This window comes from Martes martes (genome assembly GCF_963455335.1).
Source record: "Martes martes genome assembly, chromosome: 2".
NCBI lineage: Eukaryota > Metazoa > Chordata > Mammalia > Carnivora > Mustelidae > Martes > Martes martes.
Window position 1 is genome coordinate 105,139,289 of NC_137889.1, and position 24,662 is coordinate 105,163,950.

The following is a 24,662-nucleotide window of genomic DNA, read 5'->3' on the forward strand; positions in this document are numbered from 1 at the left end:
CAGTCTGTGGCATTCTGTTACAGCAGCCTGCCTGGACTAAGACAATGTTTTGTTTGGTTGTTGCTTAAGTTTCTTAAATACCCAAGACAACCTCCACCACCAGCCCCCACATCTCCAGAAAGTGTTTGTGTGAGACTCCCTACAGAATCAACTCTGACTCAGGGCATAAGTAGTGAAGACTTTGGGAATGAGGGGTCAGACACATCGTGCAAATTGTTGAAACACACGATGGAGGAGTGGGCGCCCTTCCATTTGTTTTTAAAAAGATCCCCACGAAAGCAATCTCACAACTAAACCTGTCCCTTGAAGGGGAAGATTAGCTTAAAATGATATAAAATGGACTTTCCTGCTTACCTTTTCCTCTCCCTTATGTGTTTCTGAGGCAGAAACAATTACAATTCTATTTTGAGCTTAAAAAAAATAAAAAGGCTCAACCTCCTCCTCCTGGCAGCGGACCTGGTTTATCACGCCCCCCCACCCCGCCCCCTTGCAGGCATTTACGCGGGAGGATTGCCGTTAATGTGGCATGTCAGTAAATTGAGACTCTCAGAGTTAAGGGTTAATCAAAATAATTGAGGTGATAGCAGTTAACTCTCTGGAGAATCGGAGTCCTCATCAGAAGCTGGCTGCACATGAGAGGGGAAGAAGAAAAAAAGATGTTCAAGCCACGGCTCTTTGAGTAGAAACCTCCAGGTCCCAGCTGGCGCACGGGCTCAATTATCGGCTTTTAGCTTCGTGGAAAGTCAAGCCTCCCCAAGCCCACTGGTGCTCCAGGCATTTTACTGGCTCATTAAATACAGAATTTTGCTTTTCAGCCCCAGCCAAAGGCGATGTGCTATCCAAACAGAAAGTCTGATGAGGACGGCAATAGGGGCCATGTGTGCTTCCTCTTCCCCTTTTTGGGACTTCTCTTTTTCCACCCACCTCCTGTACACTGAATTCCCACCCCGTGATCCGTGATTCGTGTGCACATGAACAGCAAGAGGCTGCAGCAGATTCTGCAGCGTCAGAAAGGTGGGAACCTCAATCAGTCACCTAGTAGGTATGTTTTTAGTGTGTGTGTGAGATTGTCACTCAGAGGTATTTCCTACCCCGAAGGGTTCACAAAGTAGAAGACGAGGATGAGGAGGAGAGACCCAGAGGACTTACATACTACCAAATGAACGTTGCTTCAGCGAACTAAAATGTCTAAAAGTCAGAAATCATCCACGAACGTGAGAAAATACTGGAAAGCTGCCTAGTGAGAGCTGGGAAAGTCGAAAAAGAGATTTTGCTTCAATTACTCATCCTAATAAAGAAGAACTTGTTCTCTAGATTAATCTCCTCTATAACGGAAGTTCAGCTCATTTTGGAATAGTAACCTGTTCAATGCATGCCTCGGGTTGGACTTTTAAACTCTTGAAACAAGCCAATGTGATGGAAGTGGGGAGCACTGCAGAGAAATGTGCTGAAATTCCTGGATGTAATCCCAGCACACCCTGGAGGTCCCTCCTCCTCTGCACACTTCCAGAGCCTGCCTTTTCTTTTTGAAGTAAGCAGCTTAGAAAAGCTGAAAGAAATCTATCTAAAAACAATCTGCCACGCCATTTGCCATGCACATAATCCTACTAGATTATTTTTAAAAATAATAAATATTAAAACCATCCAATGGATATAGATGAAGTTGTGGTAACATTGAGCGCGTTCAATATGGCACTGCTGGCATTCCCAAGAAATAAAAAACTTAACTGGTGACACCCTGAGAGCAATCTGGTCATATGTATTAAGAACCAAAAATATGTTTATACCTTTTGGCCGAGAGATCCCACCTCGAAAAATGTGTCTGAAAATGAGTAACTATATAGGAGAAAAAGTCATATACTAAAATTCATGTATAAACAAACAAACAAACCAGAAAGCAATGGGCTCTGGTTCTGTCCTAAATACTTACTGCACGAAGATGAATGGGAAATTGCCTTCAGTTACAAACTTAAACCCCTTCATTCTCCTAGTGGGAGAAGACCAGGATATAAAAAATTGCAATATGATGAACAAAAATTACATCACCTGAGGTGTGTTCTAGGTTTAATAGTTCACACAGTGAAGGTTGGAGAGGAAATAAAGGGACATTTATTCCACCCATAACAAAAGTGCCATGCTAGGTTCTGAGAATAAGAAGTAAGCGAAATAGATGATACATGCATTCAAGATGCCCACAGTGGCCAGCGGTTCCAGGTGAAAAGACTGGCAGATGCAATGGTCCCTGAGGAATGAGGTAGCCTAGAATATTGTGGGGAAATGAATGTAACACGGTATTTCTGGAGCATAGAGTCAAGGGTTAGGGCAGAGGGAGGGAGTGAAGAGCGAAGAGAGGCCAGGCTGTGGGGAACTCACGTGCCAAGAAAGGTGCTGAGACTTCAATCACTGTCTTTGACGCATCAACCCTGAAGGATTTGTAGAGGAAGTCAGATCTGCATTTTTCAAGATGGTCTGTCACTAGTGTGGGAAATGAGTTGGGGGCGGGGGGCAGCGAGACCAAATTGGCGTTTCCTGTAATCACCCAGATGAGAATTACAAAAATTTGAACTAGATTAGTGCCAGAGGGGACAGAGAGAAGACCAGTTCAAAAGATCTGGTACAGCAGGTCTCTGATATTCACAAGGGATTGGTCCTTGTTAATGCCCCATCTGATGACTATGGCAGTGTCTACAGAAGTGCCTGGCTTTCTTCCACATAACTTTCCATTATCCTGTAATTGAATAATTTTTAATTTTTCATTAAATCCTGCTCTTCCAGTTGAGTAGTCTTGCACTTCAAAGGAAAGCTCGCTGAATTTCCTTCACAATGATGAAGTTGGTTATGGTGCTGATCTGAATCACTGCCATAGAGGACACTCTACTGATTCATCTATCCAAAAGATTTCCTTAAGACTATCTTCTCTTTCTCTTCATTTTTGTCATTAGCAATAAGTAGTTTAGTATTAAGTTCTAACTAGAATCATAGTTCATAAGAAGTAAAGTTTTGCTTTTGTCACCGTAAATGCTAGAACAAATAAGGAAACACAAAGTTGAAGGCAAGATGGTTTGGGCAGATCGCTCAGTGATCTGTTCCTACATATTAGCCTGACAAGATCCTACATTAAATTTTGCCTCAGAATGGAATATTACTCAGCCATCAGAAAGGATGAACACCCAACTTTTGGATCAGCTTGGATGGGACTGGAGAAGACTATGCTGAATGAAATCAATCAAACAAAGAAAGTCAATTATCATACGGTTTCACTTATATGTGGGACATAAAGAATAGCATGGAGGACATTAGGAGAAGGAAGGGAAAAATGAAGACTGGAGAATCAGATGGGGAGATGAACCATGAGAGACTATGGACTCTGGGAAACAAAATGAGGGTTTTAGAAGGGAAGGGGTGGGAGGATGGGTGCACCCGGTGATGGGTATTAAGGAGGGCGCAGATTGCATGGAGCATTGCGTGTTATATGCAAACAATGAATCATGGAACACTACATCAAAAACTAATGATGGACTGTATGGTGACTAACATTACAGTAAAAATATTTAAAAATAAATTAAATTTTTAAAAAGAATGCAATGCAGTTATGCTTATAAAGCAGTTGGTATGTTATCTGGTATAGAGCAAGCATTCAGACAGTGTTAGCAATATAATCCAATTCAAAGTCTACAACTAATTGTTTTCTTTTCTTTTCTTTTCTTTTTTTTTTTTTACAACTAATTGTTTTCAATTAATGAGTATGAACCCTCTACCTCAGGCCAAAAGGATTTTAACTACAATTTCAGAATACAGACAAAGATGCAAAAGAAAGGGTTGCTCAGGTATCAAAAAGCAGATGCTAAAAACCATATGTACTTGTACACAAAGATGCCCAAAATCATCAGTAAGTGAAAAAAGTGCAAGCTGATGGCACATACAACAGTATCTTCTCTGTGTAAAAAAGTATATAAAAATGTTGTCTCTAGGAAATATCAAGTTTTACAACTCTTAAAGTATCTCTTTTTGGTGCCTGAGCTGGCTCAGTCATTAAGTATCTGCCTTCGGCTCAGGTCATGATCTCAGCGTCCTGGGATCGAGCCCCACACTGGACTCTCTGCTCAGCGGGGATCCTGCTTCTCTCTTTCCCTCTGCCTGCTGCTCCCTCCCCTGCATCCCACTCATGCTCTCTCTTGCTCTCTCTCTCTCAAATAAATAAATAAAATCTTTTAAAAAAAAGTATCTCCTTGTAATTTCAGAATAAAATGATGAAAAACTTCACAATTGTTTGAGGGAAAATACTCCTGTGTTATTTCCAGGATAAGATGGCTTATATTGCCTGATGACATTTTTGGAGTCTTTTGCTGGCAACGGATGCTCTTGCACTGACAGTGGCTAAGGACGCCGGAAAGTGACATCTCAGTTGCCCTTGAGAAGCTTCTAGGTTCACAGTGTGCGAACATGTGTATTCCCAGAATGGTATTTTTATTCCTTATTTTTTAATCTTGTAAGAGTTTACATGTCTGTACAATGTGAATAATGTCACTGGGATTCATGCAAGTTGAAGCTTTTACCTCTGGTATAAAAATAGAGGTTATCCCCCACCATGGAAAAATGTGAATGGGTCATCTCTCTGAAGGACTCCCTTCACCAGAGAGGAAGCATCGGCACAGCATTGCGGATATGTAAGAGCCAAGCCTGAAACTTCACCCAGTAAGATAGAGTTGATACGGGGCAAGAACTCCTTGAAATGCAAATGAACATGACTTTGGGTGGAAAGGCTAAGGTCCTGCTACTGTAAGCATGGTTTTCTAGCCAGCAACATGAGCATCACTGTGGAGCTCAGACTCAGGCCCTATCCCAGACCAACTCTATCAGAATGGACATTTTATCAAGATCTCCAGGGGACTTGTAAGCGCATTAGCATTTGCAGATAGCCAAGCTTGAATCTGTGCTTTGTTGGGGTCACTGTCATTAACATGTTTTTTAATGGAAAAAAAAATACTTGGTACATTCATTTTTCTATAAACCTTCTGTTATTTACATTACTACAATATGACTATTCTAACTTACTTGAATATACATACCTCTGATGCTGCCGCTTTTTTTACAGAAAATTCATTTTTATTTTTAAATTTTTTTTTAAATTTTTTATTTAGTTACTTGAGCCAGAGAGAGCAAGTGAGAGAGAGCACAAGCGGGGAGAGGGGCAGAGGGAGAGGAAGAAGCAGGTTCCCCGCTGAGCAGGGAGCCTGATGTGGGGCTCCATCCCAGGACCCCGGGATCATGACCTCAGCCGAAGGCAGATGTTTAACTGACTGAGTCACCCAGGTGCCCCCTCATTTGTATTTTTTTTTAAATGACTCACTTTTAGGAAATGAACCATCCCTTAATTAAAAGAAGAAATTACTCTAGATGACGGACTTTAAAAAGAGCCCAAGTATAGAGCAAACCACCAAGTCATAGGTTTACTGGAAGGCAGAACTGACCAGACTGAGTGAAACGAAATGTGGAAGCAAGTGGAAGGGGAATTGCTGCGAGTAACTCCTGGATTTCTGGCTTAGTCACGGGGACAGACGCTGAAACCCATCCATGAATGGAGGCGTATAATTTGGAAAGAAAAACCATGAGTTCAATTTATGGACATGCCGACGCCCATGGATTTTCCAACTAGAGATACCTAAAAAGCTATTAGACACACCGGTCAGGCTCAGGAAAGAAGTTTGAGCTGACAAGATAGTTGGTCCCTGATGCAAGGCCGAGAGCAGCCTCCTCTGGCATCGGGATTAAGGGCTGGTCCCTTCACTCCGTCTGTTCTCAATCCTAGTCATTTAATAACAAGGGCACCTCTGATGTTCTCCATAATGTCCATGCAATCCTGAACGTGTCAGCGAGATGTGATGTACCCACCACAAAACCATAGCTTTCTTTACTCCATAGCAGGAGAGGGCCTTCTAAGTCCACTCGATCAAGGCCATTGGGGCAGCTTCAGGAAGTCCGCACCAGGGTGGACTGGGTCCAGGCAGGGCAAATATACATCCCTGCTATTATCCTAAACCAGGCTGAAGACTGGACTTCCCCCCCAAGTTCTCCACGTAAAACCAGAGGTAGCCACAGCCACTTCACCGACACACGCAAGATGTAGGTTTCTTCTCAGACCTTGTGCATCCTGGTTTTCTAGGATGTCTTCTGACAACTGCATTTGTACCCTTGCTTCTAAAATAAATATTGGCCTTAGACTAAAGTAGAACCTAGCCCTGAAGGGTAAAGTCTGGAAAGTTGCAAGTGAGAAAAGAAGGAAGTATATTAGGTAATGTCTCCCACTATGAAATAATTAAAAAATCTTTCAGAGAAAAGTTAACTGTTTTGCCCTCATTTATATTTTTCAGTTGTTAATAGCTGATAGCCCAGCAAGTGAAGGCCCTTCTTTCTTTTTTTTTTTTTTCTAAAGATTTTATTTATTTATCAGATAGAGATCACAAGTAGGCAGAGAGGCAGGCAGAGAGAGGAAGGGAAACAGGCTCCCTGCTGAGCAGAGAGCCCGATGCGGGGCTCGATCCCAGGACCCTGAGATCATGACCTGAGCCGAAGGCAGAGGCTTTAACCCACTGAGCCACCCATGCGCCCGTTTTTTTTTTTTGTTTTTTTGTTTTGTTTTTTTTTTTGGCCCTTCTTTCATTTGGTACAATGATACATTCAAATCATCTCAAAGAAAAATGATTCAGTGTGTTTGGATTTTTGAATTTTTTTAAAAGTTACCTACTCTACAATATCAATTATAGAATGCAAGTTTATTGGGATAATTTTTCTTTTATAGACAGCACCCACCTAGAAAATCCAGCTGCAGCAGGTGTGGGAGAAAAAGTGCATTCATACCTATTCCATAATGTCTCTTTAATGAAAAGGGATATTTAAATTATAAAAATAGACAACCGCTTCAAGCAGAAAGTAAATAGCACATCTTGGGTCGTAGTGTGTGTTTCAGTTGAGCTCGGCTTTGAGGGGAGACTGACTGCTTCTTTCTGCTTGAGGAATACTTTCTCACAGCCAAAAAGGAGATTGTGAAGGGTAAATACTACTTCAATGTTAAAACAAGGAGCTTTTGGGGCACCTGGGTGGCTCAGTCGTTAATCATCTGCCTTCGGTTCAGGTCATGACCCCGGGGTCCTGCAATGGAGCCCCTCATCAGGCTCCCTGCTCAGCAGAAAGCCTGTTTCTCCCTCTCCCACTCCCCCATGCTTGTGTTCCCTCTCTCGCTGTCTCTCTCTCTCTCTCTGTGTCAAATAAATAAATAAAATCTTTAAAAACAAAAAACAAAAAACAAGGAGCTTTCACTTGGCCCCATGTCTTGCTTCTGGTACTCTATACTCACCAAAATCAACGAAGGAAGAGAAGGCTATGTCACAAAAAACGATAGTCAATAGCCCCATGTCTTTTATACAAACTCAAGGACAATATCCAAATAATTTAGTCATTCTGCTAGCCAGTTTTTCAAATAGCCATCTACTTACAGCAAACATCCATGGGAAGCTCTGACGAGACCACGGAGAGGGAAGGAAAGATGGCAGAACTTGATCCCAGTGACAAAAGCTGCTGAGGTAGCATCTTTTCATAGTGACCACTTTGGTCAAGAAAGAAATTTGCAGAGACATCACATGGTAATGTTTCTGTGAGCCTCCTTCTCTGACGATAAACGGGAAAACACGATTTCAAAGATTAAGTGGATGATTAAGTGGATTAAGTGAATGAGATTCTATGGCCCTTGCCTATCAGCTGTGTTATTTCACAGTCGCCACACATTTATTGACCGACATGCCGGGCACTGTTCTAGGTAGTTCACGTACGTTATCTCAGTTGATCCTTTGCAAGTCAAGTTTCAGTTATCAAGAAGCCTATCCTTTTCTCTTTGCTCCCACACCTTTAATGTTACACTCCAGGAAGGGGTGACCTTCATATGACAAGATCCTGATCCACCAGGTCACAACTGCTGAGACCAGAGGTGGACACGTGGCATCAGGTAAACTGTGCCAATCACATTCATACTGGTAAGAATTTGCAGCTGTGTATAGATAACGAGGTTGGTCTCCGTTGAACGTTAGAACCAACAATGTTCTACTGGTGAGGCCATGTTGGACCAATTTTCAAGTCTTTGGGGAGAACCAAGAATGATACACAGACCATTTGTCCTTAAGTCACATTGGCGCCAGACTGCATTTCGGTTACCAGATTCATTTGCTTATGAGGCTCACTACTCTTCCTGCCCTCGGGGGTTCATAAGACACCCATATCCTTACAAGCGTTTCTCCTTTTTTCTTAAATTAACTTGAGAAGATTTCATTCAATACAGCACAGTGGTCTCCAAGAGAGTATTCTTACCCCAACTCTACCGATGAGGAAAGAGACTCAGAGAGTTTAAGCACGTTGCCCACGATCAGGCAGATAGTGACAAGTAGAATTCAAGCCCAGGTCTATAGGACTCCTAAGTCTGGGCTTTTCACCGCTAGATTAATTTAGATCTCAAAATTAATTAGCATACATTAAGGACTGCTAAAGCCGTCTGGATCTACTAAACGAGAGCCTTTGTGATTTTCAGAAGTTACTGCTGTGTCTTCTTGAAGTTAATATGCAAAACAAATGTTCATTGGAAACAGACAGGCAAAGAGCGTCCATATTTTTATCTACATCATTACGTCGAGGGAAGTGAAACTTCCTGCTTTCTAGCTGAGTTGGCCTTCTTTCAAGGACTCCAGTTCTAATTGCTTTTGCAGAACATATATACCTCCAGTAAGTTAGACCGATCTCCTCCCGTGAACAAATTTCATTTTCTTCTGGTCAATTTTCTATGCACAATTTATCATCACTAGACCATCCTTATTGTTTATCTTCATGGACTATTTCCCAGAAGAAATTGACATACATTTTTTCTCTTTTTGTAACTAGCTGCGAACTCAGTAACTCATATAGCTTCTGAACAGCCCAGCTTTAGAGTTTCGCTATTAGCCCTCCTTTATGGAGAAAGAAAGCTCACTTACGTGATCCTATTACCCCTTCTGAGCTCTCTTGGCTCTCATCCTAGGATGTGAGGCCTCACCAATCTATCACCCCATATAACTGCTTGGCTCACAAGAATCTGGACTTGGGCCACTCTGATTCAGTGATTATGTGCATGGTTTAGGTTAAGATGTTTTTATTGTAGTTCAAGCAAAAAACCATCACTTGCTGTGAATCCACCAACTGTGGTTACTTTAAATTTGTTACACTTATAATACTATAACATCAATGAGCATTTTTAAAAATTATCCAGATGCCCAGCACTCTAATAAATCACCTTCCTCGGTGTATCTACATTCTTTTGTGTGCTGTTTGTACAAATGTATACTTTTTACCCACTTTTAACCATAACAGATGCTACTTTGTATTTACCTTGCCTTCACCAAACTGGTCAGGAAGGTAGGGCTAATTTTTGAAATTATCATCGAGGGGCTACACCCACCAATGTTAGATGTTAAACTCTGTGTGTTTCCAGTTACTTCTTCAAGCAAGTCTAAATCTGATAACCACTCAGCCTTTAGGTGACAAGCTCATCGTCACCCCCCCTTACCATGAGCATGGACCAGCACTGGCCAAGTGCAAATGGAGGCCAAACGAGCAACAGGGGAGTTAGTCCCAGGAACTATCAGTTAATCATTTGCCTGGTAGGGAGTGAAGCCTGGTCTATCACTTCCTTGGCAGTAATCTTGGCAGAAGATTTTGAGAGTTTTCCTCATAATTAACTTAGAGTCCAAAAGCAACAGAAAAAGAAGCTGGGGATAATGGCAATGATGCCTTTTATCCTAAGGGCAATGCAGTTCAGCCAGGGATATGCAGTCCTAATTGAAATTCACGTTTTCTATGAGCACCTAAAGTTACGTGCCTCCATCTTCTGTCCAAATATGTCCCAGATACGTTACAGAGAAATATCGGATGTAGTTTTCTCCCTTCTGATCCCAGCTGAGACTCAGAAGGAATTGAGGCATCTCTAGTATTATTAGTGGACAGCTTTGTGTTTTTCTCATCTAGACCCTCAGTCAGTGCTTCCTCTAGAAGCCTGTGTGCCTCTTTTGGCTGTAGAAGACACAGTGATTTAAGCCTGGAGAAATGTAAACCTGGGCAAGAAAAAGCCTACTATTTATCCTAAAACACACACACACACACACACACACACACACACACACACACACGAACACTTTTCAAAACAAATCAGTTCATTTCCTCTTCAAACACAAATACGTGGAACCACACAACAAAAAAGGAGGCAGGAGGAGTAGGAAGTATCCTATGTTTCTTTATGTATATAGGAGGACTGTCACTCAGCATTACTTCTGTAAGGGGATTCACTCTTATTTTACACCAAATCTCAGTGTTTAAGAAGCCAGACACTTTGCTACTTTGTTACTCGGTTGCCATGAGCTACAATGTACTCACTTCACCTGTTCTGAATCTTTCTTGATCCTCAGAGAAGCCTATCTTCCATCAGCTCCATTCTTCTGGGTCATACTTTGTTCTGACCGGGGCCACTTCTTTCCCCAAGGGTCTTCATTCTAGTCTTCTTGCAGCCTGAAATACCCGTCTTCTCCTGCCTTTTAAGTGGCCACCGTGATGTTCCTCCCAGCTGTTTCTGAGCTGGTTCCTAAGCTCAAGACTCAGTGACTCAGCCTGGATCAGTAAACTCACCATTAAAAGATTAGACTATTTGAGCCATAACCAATGTAGATGTAATGCAATCGATCCCTTTACCCAACAATTCTAAATTAAACACAGATACATCAAACATATGTGCTAGGAAGACATAAAGGAGGGAACACTGTTTCCCAAGTTCCAAAAATTTTACAAAGCGATTTCATTAAAGCTTATCTCTTGAGGATGGTAGGTATCTTGAAGGGTACCGTGGTAATGTCAAAAAAACGAAATTTAATTAAAAGCTTTAATTAAAATTAAAAACCAAGTTCATTGGGCTTTTTTTCGACCTCATTCTCACTGGCCACTCCTGCGTTTGGGTGGCCAGCCGCCTGTCCCTCCAGTCCCTCAATTCTCTGCTCCCCCCATCCCCCACGGGCTCAATTTTGCACCCATTCTCAATCTCATTGCATCTTCTCTGTTCCCTTCCTGGTACTTCCTATTCCTTCAGGGAGTTCATTCACTCAAAATACCTGCAATTATCACCTATACATAGCTTTTTGGTATTAGCTGGGAGTTGCAAGGAAAAACAACCTAACTCGAACCAGCATAAAAATTTAAAAGATATTTAACTAAAGGATCCTAGGCAAGAATGAAGTTGAGCCTCAGGAACACCTCATATCAGGGACTCAAAACATGTAGCCTTTCTTACCACTTTTGTTTTCTTTTTCTGTATGGCAGTTTCATTCTTCTTTGTGCAGTCTGAATTTATATCTGTTTTGATAAAGAGAATAGAAAGCCTGGACTGTAATGTCTCGGTCTCAATTCCCAATCTTTAAGAAAAGATATGGACTGGCTCAGCTTGGGGTATGTCTTGAATAAATCCATTTTAACTTGGGGGGCGCCAAAATGGGAGAGGGTCACATGCTCACCTTGGATGGTGCCACCATGACCCAATGGTCAGAAAAACATGGTATCTCTAATTGTAACATGGTCTAACAGTTGTAGGATACCAAGTCTAACATGGTATCCTACAAATTCCTCACCTCCAGACTTAACCTCGTACGTAAACAAAGAATTGCTGGATATGGTCACATTCTAACACTTCAGATTTCACAAGCCTGAAACTGACCTCGTCTTTTCTCATCCAAATCATATGCCATCCTCAACCCCGCCTTTACTCTTCATCAGTGAATATTACTTCCCACATCCCTGGCCAAAGCCTTGACTCATCATGGCTCATCTCTTTCTCTTTCCTCTCCGATGCAGACATCAGTTTACATAGTAGTAATAGCTAATATTCAGTGGGCATTTACAGTGTGCCACTAAATAGTGTGTATGTTATTGCACTTAATTCTCAAAACAAACCCAAAAGGTAGATACTATTGATGAAGCCATTACAGTTAAAGGAGACTGAGGCTAAAAAAAATTAAACAACTTGCCCAAGGTCACACAGCCCCTAAGTAATGGTGCTAACAAGCACATTTAAATTAGTTTGATTTCAGAACCAAAGCTTTTAACAATCATGCCATACTATCTTATTGCTTCTGAAACATGATTGTTACTTAATATTTCTGATGTCTCATATCCTACAAATTCCTCTCCAATCACCTTGTGCATCTACTGGAATAACCTTGGCACTGCCATTCCCCTACAGCCACTAAGAATTCTGAAACTCCTCCGGGAACCTGGAGTTAAGTGTGACACCCAGACCCTCAGTGGTCACGGTATTATGTTCCTTGACACTTGTGTGTTAAAATCTCTAATGGTTGTTTAAAGTTTGGGGTTTTTTTAAAGCAATTAAATGTACTAGCCTGTTCTATCTTCCCTTAAATGATTCATTCCTCTATTATTGTCTATGTTTTTCATGACTCACTAGGCACCTTGCAAAAATCTCAAAGCATACAGTTCTTCAGTTGTACGTTATCGATTGCTGACCTTCGTGACAGACTTCTTCACCTTTTCCTCGGCTGGATGTCCCTCGCTTTCAGACACCTGTTACTATTTCTAGGAAAATTTTTTCCCATAATGAGCCTTAATTTTCTAGAATAATACTTTTTTCTTGGAATTCAACTCAGGTAAACCTCATGAATTCTCGGCCAGAGTCATTTTCCCCAGGAACATGGCAGCATTGACCTCCTATCACACACCACCTTCTTCTGGCCTGTGTTGAATTTCTACCGGTTATAGTTGGTGGTTGTGGTAAGCAGAATTTAATGGTGCCCAATGATGCTTGCCTCCCGGCATCTACTCCTTGGTTTAATCCCCTCTCTCAAGTGTAGGCTGAACCCAGTGACTTGCTTCTAACCAATAGGATATGGAATGGTGATGTGATGTCACTACCATGATTAGGTTACAAAAGATTGTGATGGCCATCTTGCTGGGGCACTATTTCCTTCTTGGCTTGCCCATGGGAGAAGGAAGCTGCCATGCTGGAGAGGTCTCCATGGCAGGGGTCTAAGGGTGACCTCTAGCCAATAGCTGGCAAGAAACTGAATCCTTCTAATGAACATGTGAGCATAGAAAAAAATCCTTCCACAGTCAAGCCTTAAGATAACCCCTAGCTAGAGGACCCAGTTAAGCCCTGCCTGTGTTTCTGACCCATAGCAACTGTGACCCACAGAAACTGTGAGACGAGTTATAGTCTGCCAAATGCTATGATAGTTTATTATGCAGAAACAGATGAATAAAGTAACAAAATTCAAAAAGTCAGGTTTTTAAAAAAAAAAAGATTTTATTTATTTATTTGACACAGAGAGAGAGATCACAAGTAGGCAGAGAGGCAGGCAGAGAGAGGCGGGGAAGCAGGCTCCCCGCTGAACAGAAAGCTCGATGAGGGCTCGATCCCAGGACCCTGAGACCATGACCTAAGCCGAAGGCAGAGGCTTAGCCCACTGAGCCACCCAGGTGCCCCCCCAAAAGTCAGTTTTTTAATAACAGTTTAACTTTTACCTAATTAAGACAACAGGGCTGTTTATGTTCATTCTTAGATTGTTATTAGTCGATGGTTCTCAGTATACTGTGCTAGAAACAGAGAAGGAGGCGAATGCAAAACTGAGCCTCTTCCCCTTGTCATGCTCCACCATTTGGAAATGGGAGCAAGCACACCTCCAACATAATCATGGGACACCTCAGTGTAAAGGTAATCCGATGATTGTTCTGACATGGAAGTCTTTCAATATGACTTCCACGAATGGTCACTTGGCTAACATTCTTTCTACAACAGTGTTTTTCTTCTCTCTCTCTCTCTTTTTTTTAAGATTTTATTTATTATAAGATTTTATTTATTATTTGGTGGGGAGTGGGGAGACATGAGACTCCCCACTGAGCAGGGAGCCTGAGGCAGGGCTCGATCTCAGGACACTGAGATCATGATCTGAGCTGAAAGCAGATGCTAAACCGACTAAGCCACCAGGCACCCCTTTCTACAACAAACTTTTGTTGCAATATTCTTTTGCCTAAATCCCACACAATGGTGATTTGAATTTCAATATATAAAAATAGCACTTACTAGTTCAGGGGTCTTGAATAAATGAGAATATGAGGGAAAATTCTCTTATTAGTTCAGGGGTCTTGAATAAATGAGAATATGAGGGAAAATTCTCTTTAAGCTCTGATAATGATTCCAACATCAATCCCAGAGTTACTGCCAAATAATCAAATTATCAGTTGTAGTGAAGAAATTAAAATTACCAACCCTTTCTTAAGATGTTGTCAAAACACTGGCATTAATGACCATGTTCTCTGCCATAGTGAAGAGCAAAAAGGGGCCCCCCTCCCTACCTGACATTAACATTCGTTCCTTACATGTGAAGTTTCCGTACTCCTATTCTCACGAATTACAGGAAGATAATTGCTTTTGTGAACAATGTTCTTGGGAGCAGAATTTTTACCGATTCTGTCACCAAATTTTTACCGATTTCTGTTCGTGAAAAAAATAAACAAGGATTTGTTGTTTCTCCCCATTTTTCTCTGAGAGGCACCACCTTACATCATACATATGGGAACACACACCAAGATGGTCAAATATATGTTGTAATAACATATGTTATAATAATGTTTGCCAGGGGAGAAAGGGGGGGGGTAAGAAACCAATTGCCATTTGCATGTAAAAAGTATCTCTCCAAGAAATTTGTACTGATCTACCAATCTAAATTGAAATTGCATTCTAAGCTGGACACTCTCATGTGCCTATCAGTAGCAGCAAGTAATTGTTTGTCACAGTCCTCCCAAGTATCCAGCCCTGAGGCCAGCCCTTAACATTCCTCACATAATATGTTTCATGTAATAAATCGCAAAGAGCTTTCATGGGATAGATAGACAATTGGTTAGAAAGGATGAATCTGTGCCTCAGAGTATTTGGCCAGCATTAATTCCAGCTCCCATGCCACCTGTTTCCTCTGCAGTTCTGTTTTAAATCTTTCATTCACTGCACATTGGAAAAATGCAGTAAGGAGTGGCAAACCTAATTTGTTGCACTTTTTGTTTTACATCATGGGAAAACATCCACCCAAACAGATGTTAGTATAAAGACTAACTTTTTTTTGATAGCATGGCTGGTTTATGTTCCCGCCATTTGCTCTGAGCACTGACACATTGTGGAAAACTCAAGACTGACCCACAGTTTCATGGCCCAGTGTAAATGTGAAGGGGAAAAGAGCCACGGATTTGCATTCATTTCTTTCCCATTCCCAGTATGGGATACTGGGAGCCACAGACTAAAAGAGGCCACCAGAGATGAGCTTATTGTCAGACTCACACACAAAGATTGAACATAATTTTGCCTGAAAAGGTGGCTGTAAGTCCCTCGCGAGTACTATTTTCCAATTGTCAATAAAAATTTGTGCTGTGGTAAAAGAGGAGGGTTTGAGAGCCTACCAGGAAGTTCTTAAGATGAAAAAGCTCCATATAAAGAAAGCCACAGACATTTCAAATAACTTTAAGTTGGGAAGAAATTTACAGCGAAGAATGGCAGAATGTTGCCTCTCTTCATTTCCACAGTCATGCCAATGCAATCTAAAAAAACAAAAAGATTTATTTATTTGTTTTAGAAAGAGAGCAAGCATGAGCAGGGGAGGGGCAGGAGGCCAGGGAAGAAGAGAAAATCCTCAAGCGTACTCCCCGCTGAGCAGAGAGCTTGACTGGGAGCTTAGTCCCAGGACCCGGAGATCATGACAGGAGCCAAAATCGAGTTGGACGTTCAGCTGACGGAGCCCCACCCAGTATTCCAGCACAGGGATTTTTAAACACATCCTCACAAAGGGACAAACGATTACCCTTCTACTTTCAAGGTGGCAAAGTCCACAGGAAAGCAAGACAAAAAACAAGAGCAAAACCAAAACACTAGGCTTGGATTCAGAAAATCTACTTTCGGGACGCCTGGGTGGCTCAGTTGGTTAAGCAGCTGCCTTCGGCTCGGGTCATGATCCCGGTGTCCTGGGATCGAGTCCCGCATCGGGCTCCTTGCTCGGCAGGGAGCCTGCTTCTCCCTCTGCCTCTGCCTGCCACTCTGTCTACTTGTGCTCACTCTCGCTCCTCTCTCTCTCTGACAAATAAATAAAACAACAAAAAAAAAAACAAACAAAAAAGAAAATCTACTTTCTGGTCAGTCTTCCCTACTTGCTTGCTTGATAGCTCTCGGCAACCAACCTCGCTGGGCTCAACTCGCCTCATCTTACATGCAAGAGTCTTTCCTTTTCAAAACGTTCTATGTTCTAAATCTTCCTTTAGATTCAGAAAAGCAACCCGCAGCCTATAGCTATTGTGCTTTTGGCAGATTGCTGAATTACATAAAATCTATTTGTAAGTGGTTAAGGATATTCTAGAGACGACGCTGCTACTAATGAAAACTACATTTGTAGTACTTGTTTTGAGGGACAGGAGAAGAGAGGCTGGGGTGGGTATTGGTAAAAATCGAATTATGGTTTGAGAACCTACCAACGACTTCTTAAGTCTTCATGAATGAATTAGCAATTTCAAATTGCTATAAAAAACTAAAGGAGAATTCGGAGGAGCATTTGATATTGCAGAAAGAAGTAGGAAAACTAAAATTTTCTGTGAGAAAATTGTTGTCTGAAATACAGCTTAGAGTTAAGTGGAATTTTAAGAGCAATAGATGCCCTTTAAAACTATTTTTTCATGAGAGTTCCTCAGCTAAACTATTTATATGAGATCCACATGGGTTGTGTTTTTCTGATTTCTCACTATATATTATTCTCATTTGTTCTGTCACTCTCTCAAGATTATTTAGGTCTTGTAGCACTGTGCTACTCACAGTATTTCTAATTTGAAAACCAAAAATGTGTTATTTTATACTTTCAAGTTTGGGAGATCAAGTTTCAAACACGGAAGTTATTGTCAACAATTACACTGAAACCCATGTAGGAAGGCACTCTGGAACAAGAAGTTTAGCCTTTGGGCCCTGAGCCTATTTTTAAGTGTTTCATGTTTATTTTTGTTCCACGATCCTCAAAAAGAGTAGCAGTAAACATGTGATGGTCACCCTTAGTATTTTCACAATTAAGGTATTGTTTTTATGTAAGTTAAACTTTTCTTCCCAAGTGTTAGAGAAATCTTACGTAAAAATTCTCAAAATGCCTTAAATACTAATAAGAGATAAGATCCTTTTCAAAATTCTCAAAATGCAGAGATAAGATCCTTATCTTTCTGGATACCATTTACGGACTTAGGAGGAGAAAAAAAAAAACAGGTAACACCAGTCATTGTTTCAGAAGGGACAAAATTTTCTAGGCTGCATTAAAAAGGTATGTGGAATGCATTAAAAAAATGAAGGATGAGTTTTCCTCTTTTTCATCTTTTTTTTTTTTTTTAAACACAGGGCAGATGTTTATTCATTTGGGGGCTTCACAGAGGGAAATAAAAGATAATAAAATAATTTAGAAAGGATTTCAAGAAAATTCTCAATGAGGAGTGCACTTTGAGGAACTAAGAATTACAGAACTTGGGGAAAAAATTCAATACTTAATTTTATGCCTGAGACTTATGAGGAATTCTCAGAGTACAGTGATCAGGTCCATATATATTTAAAATAAAACAAGCTAAATTAAAAGTTGTTATATTAGGTATGTTAAATCTCCTCTTTTGGAGATCCTTAAAAGGGATAATTTTTTTTCTTTCTTTTTTTAAAGATTTTTAAATTTATTTGACAGAGAGAGACACAGAGAGAGAGGGGACACAAGCATGGGGAGTGGGCGAGGGAGAAGCAGGCTTCCCGCTGAGCAGGAAGCCCGACCTGGGGCTTGATCCCAGGGTCCTATGATCATGACCTGAGCCAAAGGCAGATGTCTAACAACCAAACCACCCACGTGGCCCAGGAATAGATTCTTCTATCTCAAAGATATTACATGGGCTTTCAGAAAACAGCAGAGATAGCCCTCAAAATGCGTTCGTTGCAGTAGTAAACACCAACTGCAGATGCTGAAGGCCTGAGATTTCCGGGCATCTGGAACCTCTAAATTCACTTAGTGTGGTAAGTCTAATGGAAAGTATCTGTCTTCCTCACAGGTTGTTGTATCAGTATAGGACAACAAACATGAATTGTTAATGTGTAAAACAAAAATGCCTAAATTGTCATTATCCATTCTCTGCTCTCACTAAGTTTAAAATTCAGTAATAGGGACCATATGAACAATTCTAATAGAAGCCAGAATGACCCAAATCCTGGGAAGGAGGAATAAATCAATTGTGCCATTCTGCCCTCACAGAGGAGAAAATGATTGATTTCAACAGGAGGGCTGGGGAAGGGTTCACAGAATCGGCCGCGTTTGAGTTGGGCTGTGAGGAAGAGAGCTCAAGAAGCATCTGGATACAGTGGAAAGGACGTCATCACAATGGATTAAGCAACCTGAGCTCTATTCTACTTCTGCCTGCCCAGGCACCGGACTTGCACGCAGCTCTGGCACAGAGGGGCCTCTGAGCACGTGCCTTTGCCCACATTGCTGTTGGTTTAGGCGGGAAGGAGCAGCAAAGTGTATGTGGATTTAACTGTGGACTCAGCTGTTCTTGTCCACCTGTGCACAGAAGGGCTCCTGACGTAAGAGATTCTGGCTGGAATCCTAGTGTGTATGTTCTACTTCCCAAGTGTGGAGAACCCTTGCCGAAGGATGGTCATCCCCGATCTTGCCAGCTGCCAAGTTCTCCTGGCTGGACGACCACAGATGCTGTTCTGCCATCTGGTTTTAGCTGCTTCGACTGGAGAAGCCTCACGGTTTGCTACTCTTTCATGTTTCTCTTAAAACTGTACTGGTTCCACTAGATTTTGTCCATTTTAACTTAGAGTGTGAGTCTTAAAAATTTATCTTACTTTTCATGTTTAACTTTTGACAGACATCAGGAAGCAGTGACATAATATAGTCCTACAGTCAGTCCTGCTTGAAACAAGGAAAATTAGCCTATTGTGCCCCTGCTTCCACAGTTAGCTCAGCATAAATATTTTCAGGATCCAGATTTGGATGTTTGTATTTGAATGTGGGCTTCTCTCTTTCAACTTGGATGCAGTTTTCAGGATCCAATTTTTGCACCGAAGACTAAAGATATCATACACATTGATAAAAACATTCAGACCCAGTGGATAAATAGGTAAAGAAAACAGAACATTATAAGACACTATTACTAGACAAGATGCAGGAAAAAATTTAAGCCTACTATGAATAACAATAACAAAATATCCTGTTACAGGAAGGGTAGGAAAAAAGAAACTAGAAATTTCATTTATTGTTGTGCCAATATAATATGGAACAACCCTTATCAAGATCTTTTTGGTCCTAAAGTGTTCTTATTCTGTGAGTACATCTTATGGAACTTAGAGTAAGAAAATGATCTCAAACAAAGCAAATATGTTTTCCAGTGTCCTGGATCACTGTAGACATCCCCAGTGACCTTCCTGTTTCCATCCTTGCCCTACACTGCCCCCAACCCCTCACTTCTAGCACAGTCTGTTTTCATCACAGCAAGCAGTGACCCACTCTTCTGCTTAGGACCCTCCACGGCTCCTGATTTTATCAGGGTGTGAGGCCGAATCCTTCCCCTCTCTCCCTGTTACCTGTGGGACCTCATCTCTGCGACCCCTGCTGCTCCTCCTGCAAACCAGCCACACCCCTGCTTAAGGGCCCTTGTTCTTGATATTCCCTCTGCCTCAGCGGTCTCCCCCCAGACCCCCACAGGGGCCCACTCCTGCTTCTCTTCAACCCTCTGCCTGGCTGTCGTCTGCCCAGTGAGGCCTGTTCTGACCGACTCCATTCAGAACTTTAGTCCACACTCCTACCCCTGAACACAGGCTGGATTGCCCATGTTCACCTTACCCTGTTCTTTTCTTCTACATACTGTACAAATTACCTACGATGTTCACGATCCGTCTTCCCCACACAAGGGCAAAGTCTACAAGGGCAGAGACTTTTTTGTATGTTTTGCACTGACATAGCCAAAGGACTTGGAAAACACCTGGCATACATATAGGTACTCAATAAATAACTGAATTTTAAAAGAGCAAAAAAGAAGCATTTCTAGACACAGGGTTGGCTAATTAAAATCCCTGCAACCAGATGCATTCAGGACTGACGTAATTAAAGCCCCCTAATGTTTCTGCATGCTTCAACCCTCTGCAACCAGGTACTTGGAAAGAGGAAAGAGTCCTTGATATATTGGGTATTCTTAACAGAGAAGAGATGCACTGACAGCTTTCCCCTTGGGGTGCACCAGGATACCTCCAGAGTCGTCGCATTCAGGGTATGACCGATAGATGTGTTGTTGGTCCTGACACAAAGAACTCAATAAAGAACAGTTTAAGCCTTTCCTCCTGGCTTCCTTTAAATTGGGAAAGATTTTGAGAAGTAGAGTTTGTTCGCATGGGTCATCCAAACAGGGCAAACCGGCAGAAGCCCTGACAGGCGGCTGGCCTCACACATTTTACAAAGTTCTCACGTCTCATTGCCACCCGGGTCTTCTCCTGCTCCTGTCAGAGCACAGCCGAGTGCCTCACTGCTGCAACTCCTCTGAGGCCATCCCATCAGGAGAGGCTTCTCTGTCACTTCTCCTTAGGATGACAGGTGCCAGGTGTGGTGATGGTGGGGTGGCCGGTTCTTGGGGGCTCAGTTACTTTATCCAAACAGTTTGGTAACTTAGAAAGCAAAAGTTATTCTCATCGGATATAAATTTTTCTGATTTAAAACCGAAAAGACATTTAATATTTAACACTAAATTTGGTATTAACTTTATTCCCTTTTGGTTTTCTTCTTCCTATGAGGAGGCAATGCTAACATTCCGTGCACGAGCCCACTACAAAGACAGACATCTGGTTTTATTTCTCCTCTTTTTAGGGGAACAGTCTCAAACAGAACATCAACTGAGAAATTCCCAGAATGATCTAGCCCTCGATTATCTAAACCAATGGATTTAAAACTTTAATACATAAGACGTATAGGGATAAGGGGAAAACATGTTTGGGGCTCCCTCTGCCAAGATTCTGATTTAACAGATTTTTAGGGAAAGCTGGAAAGATTTTTAAGCAGCATTCTAAGTGATTCTGAAGCTGGTGTTTCAAAGACCCCACAGGCGAACCCTGATACACAGCTTGGACAGAATGTACAAGGAGGATGAAAAGACACTACCCAGAATCTGTAGATGTGATCCACTCTGTAAGATAGTAGTGAGTAATAAAGATAAATGAGCAGTCACAAGACGTATCTTTATCTATGACAATGCAACGATCCCTCTTCTGGGAATAAATCAGATGTTGTTGTTAATGAGTATACAAACAGCTAAAAATACATGTAGTCCTCGATGGAGAAATGGATTTTATGAAACTCAATGCGTTCCTTCTGCGTTACAATGGAGTGAAATTCAATGTCCCATGTATGAAATGATCCTGTCTGTATATGAAAAATAAAAAGAAAAAAATTTCGGACACTTATAATAACAGAAAGTTTGGGAAAAATGAATCGTCGATCGTCTACCTCTTTGCTTTTTCACATCCACGGTTACTGGCTCTAGTAGGTGTCACCTAAATCCATCCATTGTTCACTTTTGGTTTCCTGATTTGTTGTAGGCAATTTTAACAATGATTTACTCTACTTTTTTGAGGAGTTTTCCTTTATAACTATATAGTATAAAATCTATTCAATTTAATTGTTCCATGGGAAAAGGCTGACAAAGATCAGATCAGCTAGTCTGGAAGACACTATTAAACAATCATGAAATAGCCATACAATTAAATATAACTGTCACCATTATCATGATGGCCAAGTGGCAACATAGAAAGATGCCTGTAAGAGAAACATTGATATTCAAAATTATATATTAAGATTTTAGCTATGCAAAATCATATTCTGTGAAGATAATTTTGACTAACCGTACTGTAATGAGCAAGGCTCACTAACTAGGTAACATCTAAGTACTACTGACTTCTAGAAGGAGAAGAGTAAACAGGTGTGAGCTGCCCCATCAGACATGGCCTCTCTCTTCCAGCTCTCAGGAGATTAATACACAACATGCCACAAGCCCATTAATTTGTCCTTTGATAATTCAGCTTATTGTTTACAACTACTGCAATAATGGTTGTTCCTTATTTTCTCTATGCTTTATTCCCACAACATAAAAAAAAAAATCAATGTATCAATAAACTTAAAAACAACAAATACTCTCCTCACATTCTTAGATGTTCTCCAAAAAAGTTTACACATTCCCAAACTCGTCTTGAGTGAAAATTACTATGTCACTTGGGCTTATCACTTTAACCCTCTGTGCCTGTCTCACCTGTAAAACAGGCGTACTCTCAGCTCTGCCTACATCACAATGAGGCTGTATGTGGGAAGCAGAATGCATAGCAGGGTGGAAAAACACAGGATTTAGAGCCATACTGTCAAGAGGTCTAATTCTGGCTCTGAAAGTTACTGTGTGACCTCAGGCAAGTTACAGAACTTCTCAGAGCCTCAACATGAAGTGGACAATCTCCACCTTATAGGGCATATGCATGCATGACATCTAAAACCTACTACACGATAAATGAGCTCAAGAAATGGTAGCTATTATAACAGCTACCATAACTTCAAAACAGATTATGCAAATAGAACATTCTATAATGATAACAAAGAAGAAAAGATGTGAACAGAACTGGCCTAAGAAGCACAGTAAGGGGAGTGTGAGCAGACAAGACGTGCTTGGAGAAGAGTGAGCGGCGTGGCATGGCTGGAGGGTGGGACTCCTGAGGAAATCAGAGGGTCTGATTCTTATTCTCCAGAACATGGAAAGCCACTGAAGGTATTCTGAAGAAAAATATTACAAGGCAAGAACTTTGCTTTAGGAAAATGACAGGCAAAGTGGAGGATGACATGAAAGGGAGAAAAGCAGAAACAGAGTAACTCGCTCAGGAGACAAGAGGGTATGAAGTGGAGCAAGAGCAACGGGGCTGAGGTGGAGGGCTGGATCTGGGAGGCATGGAGAGGGGCTGGGAGGCAGGTCCAAGCATCCAAGCGAAATGAGGGGGAAAACCAGCATGGTGGGGATGGAAAGGAATGAAGGCAGAGAAACACTTAGATGAGCTTCATGAATGAAGACAGAAAGAGGAGGCTCAATCTGATTTCAAGGGTTTGAGTGGGGGTCTAGGAGAATGTGAATTCCACTGCTGAAGAATGAAGAAAGAAAAGAGAGTTCAGTTCTGAACCAGAGGGGCTGCAGACGTCCAAGAGACATCCAAGAGACAGACCTCAGGTGAGAGACCTGGGCTGCTTATGAAGACTTCAGCATCATCGCCAGAGAGATGAGAATTGAGACGAAGGGGACTGCATGAGAATCAGAGAGTTTAGGCCCTCTAAAATAATAAATTCTAGGAAAGAGCCTTAATAAATGTAAACACATTTACACAGGCCTAGTAAGAGGGCAGAGTTTGACTTAAGAAAGGTTCCACCAGCAACCTGGAAAAGATAATATGGTATGAAAATGAGAGTAGTTATCTACAACAATCTAATTAACTTATAAAATTTATAATTTCTATATTAACCTATAGAAATAAAAGCTAATAAAACTGATGGGTTCCTTCAGCCACAGAAATTAGAACTGGTCAAAACTCAATGCTTCTACATTTCTGCTATGAAATTTAAATCTTTTCATATCAATAAATATCCAAACAATTTAAAAATATTGGTCTTTATTTACATATTGTATATCTCGAATAAGGCTGGAGGAAAAAGTTTCAACAGGAAGTCAGTACTTTCTCATAGATCTGCCTGTTGCTAGAACTTGGGGAGAGGGAGTTGTGGAGTCCTTGGAGATTGGAGTCTTGATGGCAGAACTTCAAATGTTCAAATCACTTGCCAAGGAAGTGCCACACTTGCTCTGTGTTTGAAATGGGGAAGAGGGTGTTGGGGAAAGGGTAAAGAGGGAGGGAGGGAGGAAAAGAGGGAGGAATGAAGACAAATTTAATTTAGACCTTGAGGAAGTATTTAGGCAGAGAAAAACAATCATAAGCTTGGTACGACACATTTCCCTATTTCAAGTTAATCCCCTTTAAACTTTCATCCTAAGTTCTCTCATTTGGCTCAAGCCTTATATAAAACTGTGCTTAAAAACTCCAGAGCCTTCCCATTTTATTCCCTACATCTTTCTGGATCATTTTAGTCTCTACTAATAACACAGAGGTTAGTGTCCTAGCTACAGATTGAAAGGTCTAGGAAAACCTTGTACTGTAAAATCTGACTGCCTGTCAAATATCCAAAATGGGATAGTATTGCAAAGAAACAGTCTGTTAGTTTCCCATATAAGGAATATAACTTGCTTTCCCATGGAATGTCTACAGATCTGCTCTTTTCTACACATCGCAGAATGTGACACAGTAAATAGTTCTCATTTTTCCTCCAATTTTGCAAGTTGAATGCTCTTCTAATGTTTTATATTAAAACAAAGGGCCAAAAATCTTGCAAAGTTTCAAAGATGAATGCTTTGTGCCTATGCTTATATTCTGAAATTTTTACTACACAACATTTTTACTTGTTTTTCACAACAGCTTCAAATAA

At 41.2% G+C, this 24,662-nt stretch overlaps 1 protein-coding gene across 4 annotated transcripts in view; it reads right to left on the minus strand.

Moving 5' to 3' along the window:
- Positions 1-23,780: 23,780 nt before the first annotated feature.
- The window catches only part of PPA2 (inorganic pyrophosphatase 2), an 88,668-nt gene continuing 87,786 nt past the window's right edge, over positions 23,781-24,662 (minus strand). For all 4 annotated transcript variants that reach the window (XR_013966459.1, XR_013966460.1, XM_080797529.1 and 1 more), the window contains one exon: positions 23,781-23,985. Coding sequence is in view for 2 of the 4 variants with exons in the window: in XM_080797529.1 (XP_080653655.1) it covers positions 23,957-23,985 (29 nt within the window). In the remaining 2 variants the exon portion in view is untranslated. The remainder of the gene's footprint in view (positions 23,986-24,662) is intronic.